The 14680-nt window shown below is 43.1% G+C and overlaps 4 protein-coding genes and 1 pseudogene across 4 annotated transcripts; 1 reads left to right on the plus strand and 4 right to left on the minus strand.

Moving 5' to 3' along the window:
• Positions 1-2417: 2417 nt before the first annotated feature.
• Positions 2418-3490, minus strand: LOC140904958 (histone H3). The gene has a single exon (XM_073327345.1). It carries the CDS (start codon positions 3445-3447, stop codon positions 3037-3039), a length of 411 nt encoding a protein of 136 aa, XP_073183446.1. The 5' UTR covers positions 3448-3490; the 3' UTR covers positions 2418-3036.
• A 936-nt stretch (positions 3491-4426) lies between these two features.
• Positions 4427-4939, minus strand: LOC140904960 (histone H2B 8). Its single transcript, XM_073327348.1, has one exon. It carries the CDS (start codon positions 4874-4876, stop codon positions 4496-4498), a length of 381 nt encoding a protein of 126 aa, XP_073183449.1. The 5' UTR covers positions 4877-4939; the 3' UTR covers positions 4427-4495.
• A 205-nt stretch (positions 4940-5144) lies between these two features.
• LOC140904959 (histone H2A.J) lies at positions 5145-5687 on the plus strand. Its single transcript, XM_073327346.1, has one exon. The coding sequence runs from the start codon at positions 5219-5221 to the stop codon at positions 5606-5608; it is 390 nt and encodes a 129-aa protein (XP_073183447.1). The 5' UTR covers positions 5145-5218; the 3' UTR covers positions 5609-5687.
• An 831-nt stretch (positions 5688-6518) lies between these two features.
• LOC140904957 (histone H1-like) lies at positions 6519-7253 on the minus strand. Its single transcript, XM_073327344.1, has one exon. The coding sequence runs from the start codon at positions 7215-7217 to the stop codon at positions 6561-6563; it is 657 nt and encodes a 218-aa protein (XP_073183445.1). The 5' UTR covers positions 7218-7253; the 3' UTR covers positions 6519-6560.
• Positions 7254-9123: 1870 nt separating this feature from the next.
• Positions 9124-9398, minus strand: LOC140906576 (histone H4-like; annotated as a pseudogene).
• Positions 9399-14680: the final 5282 nt, after the last annotated feature.

Genomic DNA, 14680 nt, shown 5'->3' on the forward strand with positions numbered 1-14680 from the left:
GAACTGAAGGGTTTCAGAGTAACAGCCGTGTTAGTCTGTATTCGCAAAAAGAAAAGGAGTACTTGTGGCACCTTAGAGACTAACCAATTGGTTAGTCTCTAAGGTGCCACAAGTACTCCTTTTCTCTAAGGTGCCACAAGTACTCCTTTTCTTTTTGAACTGAAGGGAGAGTGGTGAGCTGGGGTACACAGAGACAGCAGACCCCTGTACATTGAGGGTGTCCAGAAGAAAAGGGATTGGGCACTGGAGTGTAACAAGGTGGAATGTGCTAATTGCTAGCCTGCTGCAGAGTGAAGAGGAAAAGAGCCGTGTTCACACACAGAGCCCAGGGAGCGGAGTGCTTATGCTCCCATAGGCTCATTCGGCCAGCCGAGATGGAAGGATTTTTCCCTTGAGCTCAGGCAAGGCTCTCTCTCACTGTAACTAGGTGGTAGTGATTCATCCTGTACATTTCGGTTAACCCCTGAAGTGTCACAGTGCCCAAAAGTCCGCTAATGTTTTTATAGATATATTTTCGCACTGTGAATGTGTCATTTACAAGAATCTCTCTCTCTGTCTCTCTCTGTCGAAAACAATCAGATCTCCTAAAACCAGCAGATACTCAAGAGCGGGGATGGGGGGGCAGGGGGAGAGCAAGGGGGGACACGTTATTCATATATTCAGAAGTGACAGAAAAAACTGTCAAGATAATGGAACACCGGACAAAGACTGGACTTTGGATTTGGATTTTTTGTATTTTTCAGAATAGCCCGCTCCGATTAAACTTTAGAAATGGCGGGCGGCGGTAACACACAGACTGCAGTGAAAGGAAGATGGTGTGTCAGGAAATCTGATTGGTCCGATTTTGCTGCAGAGTGCTCACTCCTGAAACAGCGGAGCATTAAACCACCCCCCCCCCCCCCCGCTCAAAAAAAATAATAAAAAAAAAAAAAACAAGTAGCAACAGCCAATGTGAAGGTCAACAAAGATTGTTACGCTGGTAGAAATTGATCTTCCTTTTGTGCGTGTATATATATATATGTTTACTCCAAGAAATCTCCCACGGCACTTTATCAATCGATTTGAGCATAGTGTATATGCAGTTAAAACAAGTCTGTTGCTAAAGCTAGGGCGGGTCATAATCTCAAATAGCAACACGAATAAGACAGACATCACTTTTTAAAAGTGTATTTTACAGACTATAGCTAATTGTTCTACTAGAGGAAGCACGAAAATATGCTGGGAATTTCAAGTGACCACCCTGTAGAATTGTGTTCTTAGAAGATCAACCGGAAATGGGGAAGGGTATGGGGGGGTGTAACAGAAAATGTGTCTTGAAAGCCGTTCTTGTTATAGTAATATATTTAACGCAACCCCCAAGGCTAAGGGGATATGTGAGTTTCCATTGAAATTATAACTGTAGACTTGATATTGATTTTCGAACTACTAAATGGGGCATTGTTTTCTCTGAAATCTATCTTTGGGTTTATTGCATGCCTTGGGAAATCTCAGCCCAGCTGTATACAGAATGGAGGCGAGGGAGGGAATTGTGCCAAAAATGACCATCTTTCCCCCAGGTCAGACTTCGGGGGATACGGGTAGCTTCATGGAGCGCGACCGTGATTATTTTGTATTTTCACATCTGGTGGTCTAGGTAAAGAGTTTGGGAAAAGACCCGGCAAAGTACCACAGCAGAGTGCAGACTGAGGGATAACATCCTGGCTCACCGTAGGGGCATGAAGCGTATCTCGTGACAGATCTAGCGAGAGATCAGCGATGGTTTTCTCGGACCTATGCTGAAGCTGAACTCGCCAAGCAAAAGACTGATGGACATGGATTTGGGCTGTGCTCTGAAAGGGCAGGAGGATATTTCATATGGATTTGATGGTCAAATCCACATTATGAATAACATATTTGCAACACAAATGCTCTTTCCGGAATCACTCAAACATCCACCAGAAGAGCTGACTCTCTATTTTTAACCTATCAACTATTTTGTAAAAGCCACAGAATATACTGAAATTTAGAGGGAATCACCTAATATGAAAAAGCTGCCAATAACTACAATATTAGGCAAAACATTTAGATTTTACTTTTGGCTCATTCACACAGTGTGGCTTCAGATAAAAAATAAGCCATGTTTTTGTTTGGTTTTAAAAGAATATGAAATACCCGTTATATTTTACAATTCATATACTTTTCATGAGGACAGGGCCAGGGATGTATTTCTTATAAAGTATACACATATTGTCTTAGAAATAAATGGTAGTAACTTTTTGTAAGTGCTAAATTCGAAAGAAATTAAAAGCTGAAGAAGACTGTCATCTAACATCGTTAATTATATTCTGTAGATATAGAACTGGTCAGGTAGAAAACCAGTAACCCAAAGGTATTTTTAAGGTGGGTTCTAAGACATACCCGTCATTTTTGCTCTGAAAGATAATATTTTATTCATTGCGGCTCAGCGTGTGTATGGGAATCGGGGAAAGTGAAAAATTCAGGCTTTGAAAAGTAATCATGATTTCAAGCGGGGGTCTGAAGAGGGATAGATACTGCAAGCAGCGAGTCATTAGTACAGTCATTTTGTGCTTCTAACTCTTGGCTTTGTGGGGCTGAGTTAGCTAACTGAAATGTGGAAAGTTAAAAAAAAAAAACTGGTGGGTGTTAGATTTTATTTATGATTATTTTACTTACCAACAGAGTTCCTCTCCTGAAAATGTGAGCGGCCATCAAAGTAACCCGCAAGTTTTAACTGACTCTTCCTTCCATCCTGTCAAAAAAATGTTAACCGTCTTTCTAGCGCAACTTAAACCAAATTAAACATTTATTAATTAATTTAAAAGGTCTGTTAGTACTAGACATTTCTTTCTGTAAACGAAACATGCAACTAAATTGTCTACTCCTTACTAGACCGCAATCTTTTTGGTACTCTTACTGTTCGTACAATCCATTGAAATATTAAAGCAGAAATACAGCTCCTTTCAGTGTAAATGTGGTGGCTCTTAAAAGAGCCTTTTGGGTTTTTTTTAGTTGGTTGCATGAACTCCTATTAGAAATTTAAGCTCTCTCCCCGCGGATACGGCGGGCCAACTGGATGTCCTTGGGCATAATGGTGACTCTCTTGGCATGAATAGCACACAGGTTGGTATCCTCGAAGAGACCAACTAGATATGCCTCACTAGCCTCCTGCAGGGCCATAACAGCCGAGCTCTGGAAGCGCAAGTCGGTCTTGAAGTCCTGGGCGATTTCACGCACCAGGCGCTGGAAGGGCAGCTTGCGGATGAGCAGCTCAGTAGATTTCTGGTAGCGGCGAATCTCCCGCAAAGCCACGGTGCCAGGCCGGTAGCGATGAGGTTTTTTCACTCCTCCAGTCGCAGGAGCACTTTTACGGGCAGCTTTAGTAGCCAACTGTTTACGGGGAGCTTTACCCCCAGTAGATTTGCGAGCTGTTTGCTTTGTCCTAGCCATTCTCACTAACAACGAAAACCTGCTTTCAGACAAGGAAAACAACACCCGCTGGAGCAAAACCCTGAATATATAACCAAAGTTTTCCTCCTGATTGGCTAGCGAAAAAGACAAACTCCATTGGACAATTTTAAATATTTGAAAAGCCCGCGCTCTGCCGGGAGGGAAATAATTGACCCTTCCCGCCTTTTCTGCCCTCCGGTAGTGCCTATACTGCCTCCGCCTCCCGCACCCTCCATGATCTGATTTCACAGAGCACTCGCTCCCTCTGGCCCACATAGCCTCGATTACGCTCTCCTAGTAATTTAATAAAGCCCTATTTTAATACCTGCTGATTTTTCTCTTTAAATCCTTCGCTCACCGCTTGAAAGCGACAGATTTGTGATATGGGATTCTGAATACCTCCCTCCTCCTTACAACACGCCCCCCCCCCCCCCCAAACTGCGACAGCGAAGAAGGAAATTCATACCACATATGCCTAAAGTTTGGTAGGGAATTCTATTTTATATTGCACTTTGGGGTTACCTAGAGGGTGACAAATAACCTACAACCCTTCTCCTCCCATCACCCACAAAATAAGCAACATGATTTTTTATTAACGATTAAGAGCAAATAGAAATAGTTTTAATATAGTATAGTTAAGTTATTGTCCTGTGAAGTGTTTTACTTTCCTGAAAACCAAGATGTATGAGAGATTGGCTAAGTAAAAATTCAACTACGTGCTTAGATTACTAAACATACAAGCTACCACGTTCATGTTTTATTAGAATGCCTCCAAGCATATAAGTAAGAGTTGAAGGAGAACCTTTGATCGAAATAAAGATTTGAGACGTCGCAAGTAAGAATAGAAATTTAAATGTTTAGTATACATTTCCTAGCAAATCAGGATATAATCTAGATTTTTTAAAAAACGTATTTCCTGTAAGGTAACATTTTTAGAACAATCACTTACCCTAGTCAGGGAAAACAGAAAACAGTGTTATGAGCTCTTTTATTGAAAATGTGGGTGGCTCTTAAAAGAGCCTTTGGGTTTTATGTTCTTTGATACAATCTACTTAGAGCTAGTGTACTTGGTAACAGCCTTAGTACCCTCAGACACCGCGTGTTTGGCTAACTCGCCCGGCAGCAGCAGTCTTACAGCGGTCTGAATCTCCCGGGAAGTGATAGTCGAGCGCTTGTTGTAATGCGCCAGACGAGATGCCTCCCCTGCGATACGCTCGAAAATATCATTCACAAAGGAGTTCATGATCCCCATAGCTTTTGAAGAAATACCAGTGTCTGGGTGAACTTGTTTCAGCACTTTGTACACGTAGATTGAGTAGCTTTCCTTCCTAGTCTTTCTACGCTTCTTATCTCCTTTCTTCTGGGTCTTAGTGACAGCCTTCTTAGACCCCTTTTTAGGAGCTGGAGCAGATTTCGCTGGCTCGGGCATATTGAGATTTGTTGCTTTCTCTAAATGACAAAAACAACGTACATATAATGGCGGCCACCCCCCTTATTTATAGGGGCCTTATGCAAATGAGGCGCTTGTAATCTTTCATTTTTTATTGGGCCTTAGGTAAAGGAGACGTCACACAAGATAAATCCTACACCCAATTGGTCAAAATAAAATCCTCACCACCATTGGTTGGAAATACAATGCAAATTTTCAGCCAATCGTGAATCAGTTTCTGTGCCACAAAGAAGGGATAAAAAGGCAGGATTAGGGCGGGGCGCTCCTAATTTCAGATTTTGTTTTTTAAAAAGTGCTTTAGTTTTGTCAACTAGAGAGTCAATGTCGGGTCGAGGAAAGCAAGGCGGTAAAGTAAGGGCGAAGGCCAAATCTCGTTCTTCACGAGCCGGCCTACAGTTCCCAGTAGGTCGTGTGCACCGTCTTCTCCGCAAAGGTAATTATGCTGAGCGGGTGGGGGCTGGCGCCCCGGTCTATATGGCTGCGGTGCTTGAGTATCTGACTGCTGAAATACTGGAGTTGGCTGGCAACGCTGCTCGGGACAACAAGAAAACCAGAATCATTCCACGTCACCTGCAGCTCGCCATCCGAAACGACGAGGAGCTCAACAAGCTGCTGGGGAAAGTCACGATCGCTCAAGGGGGTGTCTTGCCCAATATCCAGGCCGTGCTGCTGCCCAAGAAGACTGAGAGCCATAAAGCGAAGAGCAAGTAAAAGTGACCATATACTAAATCAACCCAAAGGCTCTTTTCAGAGCCACCCACAATAGCAGAAAAAGAGTTGAGTTCCTAATACACTAATTCATTATATACTTCAAAAAACAGAAGTTCTGAGTAGTTTAAAATGAAAATATGGAATAATAAAGAAATATGTGCCTTGATTCCTTCTCATTAAGTGAAATTTTGTCTTTATAGAGTGATCAGGGTGAAAGCTTAAATCACGTTCGTTCCACCGTCTTCCTTATTCTGAGTTAACCAGGGCCAAGGTTACTCAGACATATTTTTCTTGAGTACTAGGTTATAGACGGAAATCAGTTAAAAATCGAGAATTAAACTTAGAAAAACTGGTGTAATTTTGAAACAGTTACCCGTACAAATTAAATATTCTGGTGTAAATAGAGTAGATTCACTTAATTCAAACTGAAAAAGGGGAGGAAGGGAAAGGGTGTGATTGACCAATCCTTGTAAAACGCGGATTTTTCAAATTATCCAATTGCTAAAAAGCGCGGACTTTTTCAAATTTTCCCCCAATACCCGCAAAAAGACTTTTCCAACAGCTAAGCAAAATAGACAGAGAAGGGCGTTCTAAATGACTAGCAGACTTTCATTCTTAGCTGGCGGGACGAGCTTTAACAGCAGAAAGTCTAAATAAATAATGGCTAGAATCCCTGCTAGTCTAGATTTAAAAAACTTAACACAACCAATTTTACAGATTTTTCTAAATTGTTTCTGCTTCAGAGATTAATTTAAAGTGGTTTCTTAAACTGTAGAGAAAAAGGAGTATGAGTTTTTGGAAGGTTAATTGCTAAAGCGGGTCCTCCACCAAAGCAACCTTTGATACACAGAACACTAGGTGTTTCAGCACCTTTGGGGAAGAGGGTGGGTGGCTCTTAAAAGAGCCGTTGGGTTTGTTTGCACGAGACTCTTAATTTTCTCTTCAAACAGTTTCACTTCTTCTTAGGCGCTGCCTTCTTAGCCTTTGCTGCTTTAGGTTTGGTTGGCTTGGGCTTGGCAGCCTTGGGCTTCACTGCCTTGGCCTTAGCCGGGCTCTTAGCTGCCTTTTTGGGCTTGGCAGGTTTGGCCTTTTTCGGGCTCTTGGCTGCTTTTTTGGCTGCGGCAGCCGCTGGTTTCTTGGCTTTTTTCGGGCTCTTTTTTACGGCCGCAGCTTTCTTAGACTTCTTAGCGGCGCTGGCAGGTTTCTTGGCAGCTGGTTTCTTAGGTTTTGCCGCTGGCTTTTTCTTAGGTGCCTTCTCCTTTGTCTCACCCGACTTCTTGCTGAGTTTGAAGGAACCCGAGGCACCGGTACCTTTGGTCTGTACCAAAACGCTTTTGCTCACCAGACTCTTTAGCCCCAGCTTTATACGACTATTGTTTTTTTCTACATCGTACCCTCCAGCTGCCAGAACTTTCTTAAGAGCAGCTAAAGAGAGCCCTTTGCGTTCCTTAGAGGCTGACACTGCCTTAGTGATCAGCTCGGTCACGCTGGGGCCCGAGGGCTTCCGGAGTTTCGAACCCGCTGCCGCCTTCTTTGCCTTTTTAGTTGGAGCCTTGGAGGCTGGAGCAGGGGCAGCTGCTGCTGCAACTACAGGCGCAGTTTCAGACATGGTCACAGACACGTTACAAAATCGGAAAGAACATGAACTGAAGTGAACTAGCCTGATGCCTGTTATTTATAGGGAGGGGTCACTGTCTGATTGGTGCGTTAAAGACCCGCCCCGCTGCAAACCAGAAAGGGCTCTTCTCTCCTCTCTTATTTTGTGTTTCTTCGGAGTCAATAAAGTGTATTTTTTGCACGATATTTGCCACCAAATTGTCCCCTTTCTCACGCAAATTAAGTTGAAACAGGATATTTTCATTCATTAGTGTTTCCTTCAGTAAATAATAAAATTGCATTAAAAAAAAAGATTATAAACCCTGAGTACTGAAGCTGGATGGACAGCGGGAGACAGAACATTTTCATTTTCTTTGTAAATTAAAAATGTCCCTTTGTTAAAAAGATCAGAGAAATAATGTAATGCTATTCTTTTGATGGTCTTCTTCTAATTAGGAAAGAAAGCCAGTGATTTGTATCAATGAATTCATTATAAATGTATTTCAAACAGAAAGAGGTAGCACACCCTCCCACAGAATAAACTGGAGGTCGGTTGGCCAAGGAATATACTTCGAAACTTAATGAAGTATTATTATTGTCATTGTTATCATTTAAATTATGATTTCGAGACGACACTGGAGCTGTATTTTTAAATAATAAAAGGTAACAGTAACCTGATTAGCACTAGCCCAGCTGACATGAAATGCCAGGGTTGAAACGAAATTACAACCTAATTAGTCTCCGTGGCTTAATTCGGAATTCATGAGAAACAACACATATGGATTCTATTTAAAGCCTTGATTGGAAATTTAATTTGTGTGTGTGTGCATATAATTTAAGGAGCACTCTAGTTGTTTGGTTTGATTGGGAGGTGGTTGGTTGTTTTTGTGTTTTATTTGTTTTTCCTCCACCTTGTTAATAGTGTATGGTTCTTAAGATTTCTTGGTGGTTTCAAAGCTATTGGGCTGATCTGAGACAGCGCTAAATTTGAATTCTTAATTCTGATTGGACAGTTTGAAAAGCCCGCGCTTTCAAATGGGGGGGGGGTCCAGAATTCTGGATTTGAGTCGCGTGGAGAGACTGTTTCTCCCACCGATAAAAGCAGTGCAGTATCCCTTTTGGAATTCGTAAATCTGCATACATCTCTGATTTTCATTCTCAGTCTTCACTAAATTCACCACCCCCTAATAAATCTTCTCTTACTAAGGGGTTAAATGTACTTAACTTATTTTTAGAGCCACTCATCTGTTTTTAATGAAATTTATTCAGCTTTATATTTTATTTTATTTTATTTTGCAAATAATAAGGTTCTAAGACCAGAAAGTAACATTGTGGTCATCTAGTTTCTCTTCCTGTATTACACATGCCATTGAACTTCCCCCAAAATAATCCCTAGATCACATCTTTTAGGAAAAAAATACAATCTTGATTTAAAATTTGTTACTGATGGAGAATCCACCATTACTCTTGCTAAATTGTTCTAAGGGTTCATTACTCTCATAGTTTAAAATGTAACCCTTATTTCCAGACTGAATTTATCTAGCTTCAACTTCCAGCCATTGGATTGTGTTATACCTTCCTCTGATAGACTGAAGAGCCCATTATTAAATATTTGTTCCCATGTAGGTACAGATTGTAATCAAGCCATGCCTTAACTTCCTCTTTGTTAAACTAAATAGATTTAAGAAGCTCAATCACTCACTCACTCCGTGGCATATTTTCTAAACTTTAAATGTTAAAACATGCAAAATAAAAATGTAACTACAGACTGTTTAAATTTGTGGTATTGGTAAGATTAGATTTTTACCCATTTTCTTTAAAACACTTTGACTCCTTTTAAGTTTATATATATATATATATATAATGAAGGCACTACAGCACAAAAGAGCCTTTGTGTTGTAGATGTTACCAAAATGATTTTAACCTTCAAATCTATACAGTGTGTATCCCTGGCACTTTAAGGCAGTCATTAACCAAGTCCATGGCCGTCACCGTTTTTCGCTTGGCACTTGAATGTAGGTGACTGACTGCATCCTGAATGAAAACGTTGAGCTCCCCAGGGGTCTCTTCATAGATCATTCCGGTAGCTAGCCAACGAATAGGCTTTAGTAATACCCTGAATGCTCGCTCTCAGCACGTTTCTAGGGCATTTAGAAGCTCCTTTCCCTACTCCCTTTCTACTTTTACCACGAGCACACAGTGTGAATCAAAATACAAAGTCAGTTATAATTTGTTTGTACAAAACTATCAAAATACACAAAAAAACTCTTAATGCATATAGGCCTGCGCTGCCTCTTCTTATATTCCTTGAGTTCAGACCCGATTAAAAACTAAAGGAAAGAGGCAGGTTATGGGCACGGTTCTCTGTCCTTCTCCCCCACCCTCCAACATCCCGTTGCCTCTGGGTCAGTTTAGACTCCGCCAAACGTGCAATAAACTCAAAGTTCACATTTCTAGAATAGTTTCAGAGAAAATAATGTCCAATTTAGAATATCGAAACCTATGATTATTATAATTATAACTGCAATGGAAACCCATTGCTGACAATATTGGATGTCTCTGTAACTACATTACTTAACACAAGAACCGATTTCAAACAGCTTGTATTATTAGTAATTTGTTGTTGTTCCTCCCTCTTCTCTCGTTCTCTGGTGGTCTGATGAAGCTATTTTACAAGCCGACCAATTGATAGTGTACACTTTCTAGCCCCTTCTTTCTAAAACATTTTGTTGACGGTGCTGATGTTTCCACATAGTTTAAATGGACCAATATAAGATACAACACGAAGGGAGCATTTCTCCTGAAGCGAATATTCCTGGTGAGATGAGCAGATCTGATTTACATAATTGAAGCAGCCTTATTCAGCTCTTTGGAGTCTGCAGCAAATTCTGACCAATCAGCTTCTGACACATAATACTCTACCCCTTTGTTTTCTCGCCAGCGTTCCCCGCCATTTCCTAAAGTTGCAACATGGAGAATGACAGGTTACAGAATAGCAGCCGTGTTAGTCTGTATTCGCAAAAAGAAAAGGAGGACTTGTGGCACCTTAGAGACTAATCAATTTATTTGAGCATAAGCTGTCGTGAGCTACAGCTCAAAACTCAGGAAAGCTTATGCTCAAATAAATTGGTTAGTCTCTAAGGTGCCACAAGTACTCCTTTTCTTTTAACAAGGAGAATTTAATACACATGTATTCAAAAGACTAGGAACACTCACATGTTCCAGGAGGCTATGTTGTTTTCATCCGCTCAAAAATATTCAGATTCTAAATGCTTGGTACTTTTCCTGTATTAACAATATATTTATCAGTACTGATTTTAAGTGATTGCAGAATGACTGCCTGCTCAAAACACTAGGGCTTTGTTTCTCCTCTCCTTTCCTCCTGCCCCACCTCCATACGCAAGCGAGACAACTATCTCTGCTGCAGCTGATGTGGGAAAGGGTGAGATGAACCGTTGATTACATTAAAATCCGGAAAAATCCAGCATGAAACTATCGTTCAGAATGCTGGCTGTGACTTTGAAGACCAACATGTATGTCCTATCATATCAAAAGCAGATGTTTCTACGTTTATTTTTTGTTTTTGTCTCAATTCTGTTTCAATTCCACCCTGTCAGTGACCAGTACAAAAAGAATGGAAAACCACAGGACATGCTTTTCCAGTTAATTGTCCCTAAATAATGTTTTATATATGGGTTTTTGTTGGCTACTTATTGCAGCTGATCAGTTGTTTTGAGTCAAATAAAGGTGTTTGTTTGCAGTATTGTATTTCTCTCTTTGCATTATCATTGTTCCGTAATCTCCCTCACCCCAAAGCATATCAATTCATAATATTACATTAAAGATTATTTAAAAAATCATTGCATAAATCAAACCAACACCAGAAACACCTATTTCAGGGCTCAACTTCATCTCTTATACCACTGGACCTAGCATGATTGGTGTACAAATCATCTCTGATTACGTTTGCTTGCCTGGTGCTGACAGACTTCACAATATCCAGAGACATTTCTTGTCTATCCAGCTGTATAAACGTTGCAATAAGAGTTCAATCACCACATCAATCCATTGTCTGTTAAACACCTCACCCTTGCTTTCACAAATGGTGAGTAGAATATTAAAGGAAAACCTCTCAAATTCCCTAATTTCTGAATTTCCATCATTGTAGTGTTAGCAGAAACCCTGATTTACTTTAAACTCCCAATGCATGCTCTGCCGTCCTGCACCTTCTGAGTGTATAATTGAACTGCTGCTAGTCAGGGTCTGTGCAGTTAAGATATGGTTTCATGCCTTAGGGAAACAAGGGGTATGCAGTGTCTCAAAGAATCATGATTATGGGTACCTATTAATTATTCTGTGGCTTTGAAAATTCCCCTCTGCCTACTCCTGGAAAGTCCTAAAGTTTATATGCACTTTGCATGCCCCCAATACCCAGGAAACAGTCAATATGATCCACTAACGCTTGGTTCATTACTGAGTGGTAATATTTTCTATTAATGAATTCAGCAGTTGGGAGGGTACAGAATGGACATATCTGTTCAATATATAGCTCCTATACAGTTCAAGAAGCCCAACAATTCAGATCACTCACATGATCTTGAGCACATTTCACACCTTGATCATGAGACCCTGCAACCACTGACATATTGCAATACAAGAACATGCGTCCTGGACTAACTGACCTCAAATTGCTCCACCCTCCTCGCTCCCCAAACTAACTGGTAACTATTCAGGGTATGCAGCTTCCACAGGATAATCAGCAATGTCTTTTCCATGATAAGCAGAATTGTCATCTTGGTGGTCTGAGGCTCTAGTGAAAAGGCCACCTCTGCAGAAAGGTAGAGAAAGGTTGTCTTCCCCATTCATCAGTTCTGCAAACTTTTTATTTATTTTATTTTATTTTATTTTATTTTATTTAAGAACCAAAATTTGAAGTGTTCTAAATTCCATTTGCATGCTTACGTTGTTCTGAAAATCACTGTCTCATGATGACCAGGGATAGAGATAATGGGGTAAATTAGGGGTTACTTGGTCGAGGGGTGCTCATCCTCATTTAAAAAAAAAAAAAAAGCTACCAATATTTTCTCCTGGTTTTAACTTCCAGTGTAGACTAAGGGGGAGAAATAGGGTTTCAACCCTTAATAATATATATATAATTGGACTCTGCTATATTTATTTATATAAATAATTTTTATAACTGAGTTCAGCTATTAACTGATACCAAGGACAAGTTTAGAAATATTTCAAAAAGTATTTCACTATACATTTGTCACGGAGTGTGGGGGAGTCCAGGCCCTGCACCCCTCTTCCTGGGATTCACTGAGACTCTCAGCCAGCCAGTAAAATGGAAAGTTTATTGGACCATAGGAACACAGTCTCAAACACAGCTTGTGGGTACAACCAGGACCCCTCAGTCAAGTCCTTCTGGGGGGCAGGGAGCTTAGACCCCTGGGGTTCCCTGCGTTCCACCACCCAGCTCCAAACTGAAACCAACCCACCCCCCCAGCCATCTCTCCTGCAGCCTCGGTTCACATTCCTGGACAGAGGTGTTACCTCCGCCTTCCCCTCCTGGCTGAGGTTACAGGCCCTCAGGTCTCCCATCCCCAGGGTACATTCCCAGGTCAACACTCCCCCCTTCCTGCTGCGTCACATCTCTCCCCCCTTCGAGACTGAACTGAGTGGGGTCACTGTAACCAGTGACCTGGGGAAGTTCAGGGCCCCCTCTCCGGGACAGCGCATCTGCTATCAGGTTGGCACTTCCCTTCACGTGGACCACGTCTATGTCATAATCCTGCAGGAGCAGACTCCATCTCAGGAGCTTGGCGTTGGCTCCTTTCATCCGGTGCAGCCAGGTCAGGGGAGAGTGGTCGGTGTACACGATGAAGTGTCGCCCGAAGAGATATGGCTCTAGTTTCTTGAGGACCCACACCATGGCTAGGAACTCCTTCTCGATAGCCGCATAGTGTTGCTCCCGGGGTAGCAACTTCTTGCTCAGGTACACGATGGGGTGTCTCTCCCCCTTTTCATCCTCCTGCATTAACTCCGCCCCCAGTCCCATGTCTGAGGCATCGGTGAACACCACAAAGGGCTGGTCAAAGTCTGGGTTTGCCAGAACTGGGCCACTGACCAGAGCCTCCTTCAGCGCCCGGAAAGCCTCCTGGCACTGCTCAGTCCAGACCACCTTGTCTGGCTTCCCCTTCTTGCATAGCTCAGTGATGGGGGTGGCGATGGCGCTAAAGTGGGGCACAACTCTTCGGTAGTATCCTGCCATCGCAATGAAGGCTTGGACCTGTTTTCTGGTGTGGGGAGCGGGCCAGTCTCTGATCACCTCTACCTTGGCTGGTTCCGGCTTTAGGCGGCCGCTCCCCACCCGATGGCCCAGGTAAGATACTTCAGCCATCCCCACCGTGCACTTCTCCGCTTTTACAGTCAGCCCAGCCCCTTGGAGTCGGTCCAGCACTTGTCTAACCTGGGACACGTGGTCCTCCCAGGTCTGGCTAAAGACACAGATGTCATCAATATACGCCACAGCAAAACTCTCCATCCCCCTCAGTAGCTGGTCCACTAGGTGCTGGAAGGTGGCCGGCGCTCCCTTGAGGCCGAAAGGCAGGGTCAGGAACTCATAGAGCCCCAGAGGGTGATAAAGGCCAATTTCAGCTGGGCATCTGCATCCAGCGGCACTTGCCAGTAGCCCTTTGTAAGGTCCATGGTGGTAAGGTACCGAGCTCCTCCCAGCTTGTCTAGGAGCTCGTCAGGCCTGGGCATGGGGTAGGCATCAGATACAGTGATGGCATTGAGCTTCCGATAGTCCACACAGAACCGGACCCGACCCGTCCTTTTTGGGGACCAGCACAATCGGCGAGGCCCAAGGGCTGGCAGATGGCTGGATCACCCCCAAAGCCAGCATGTCCCGGACCTCTCTTTCCAGGTCCTGATCAGTTTTCCCTGTGACTCGGAAGGGGGAGCATCTTAGCGGCGGGTGCGACCCTGTCTGCACCCGGTGGACAGTCAGATTAGTGCATCCAGGCTGGTTGGAAAACAGCTGTCAGTACAGATGCAGCACCCCCCTGACCTCAGCTTGCTGGGCAGTGGTTAGCTGATCCGAGAGGGGAATTGTTTCCAGGGGGGAACCAGCTCTGGTCCCAGGGAATATATCTACTAAAGGATCATCTCCCTGCTCCTCCCACTGTCCACACACGGCCAACAACACATTCCCCCTGGCATAATATGGCTTCATCATGTTCACATGGTACACCCAGTGGTGGTGCGCCCGGTTAGACAGCTCCACCACATAGTATACCTCTTTGAGCTGCTTGACAACCTTGAAAGGGCCCTCCCAGGCGGCCTGTAGTTTGTTCTTTCTCAAGGGGATGAGAACCATCACCTGATCCCCGGTGGCATAGGCACGGGCCCGCGCCATGCGGTCATACCAGACCTTCTGCTTCTTCTGGGCTCTGGCCAGATTCTCCCTGGCCA

The sequence above is a fragment of the Lepidochelys kempii genome, chromosome 1, assembly GCF_965140265.1.
Source record: "Lepidochelys kempii isolate rLepKem1 chromosome 1, rLepKem1.hap2, whole genome shotgun sequence".
NCBI lineage: Eukaryota > Metazoa > Chordata > Testudines > Cheloniidae > Lepidochelys > Lepidochelys kempii.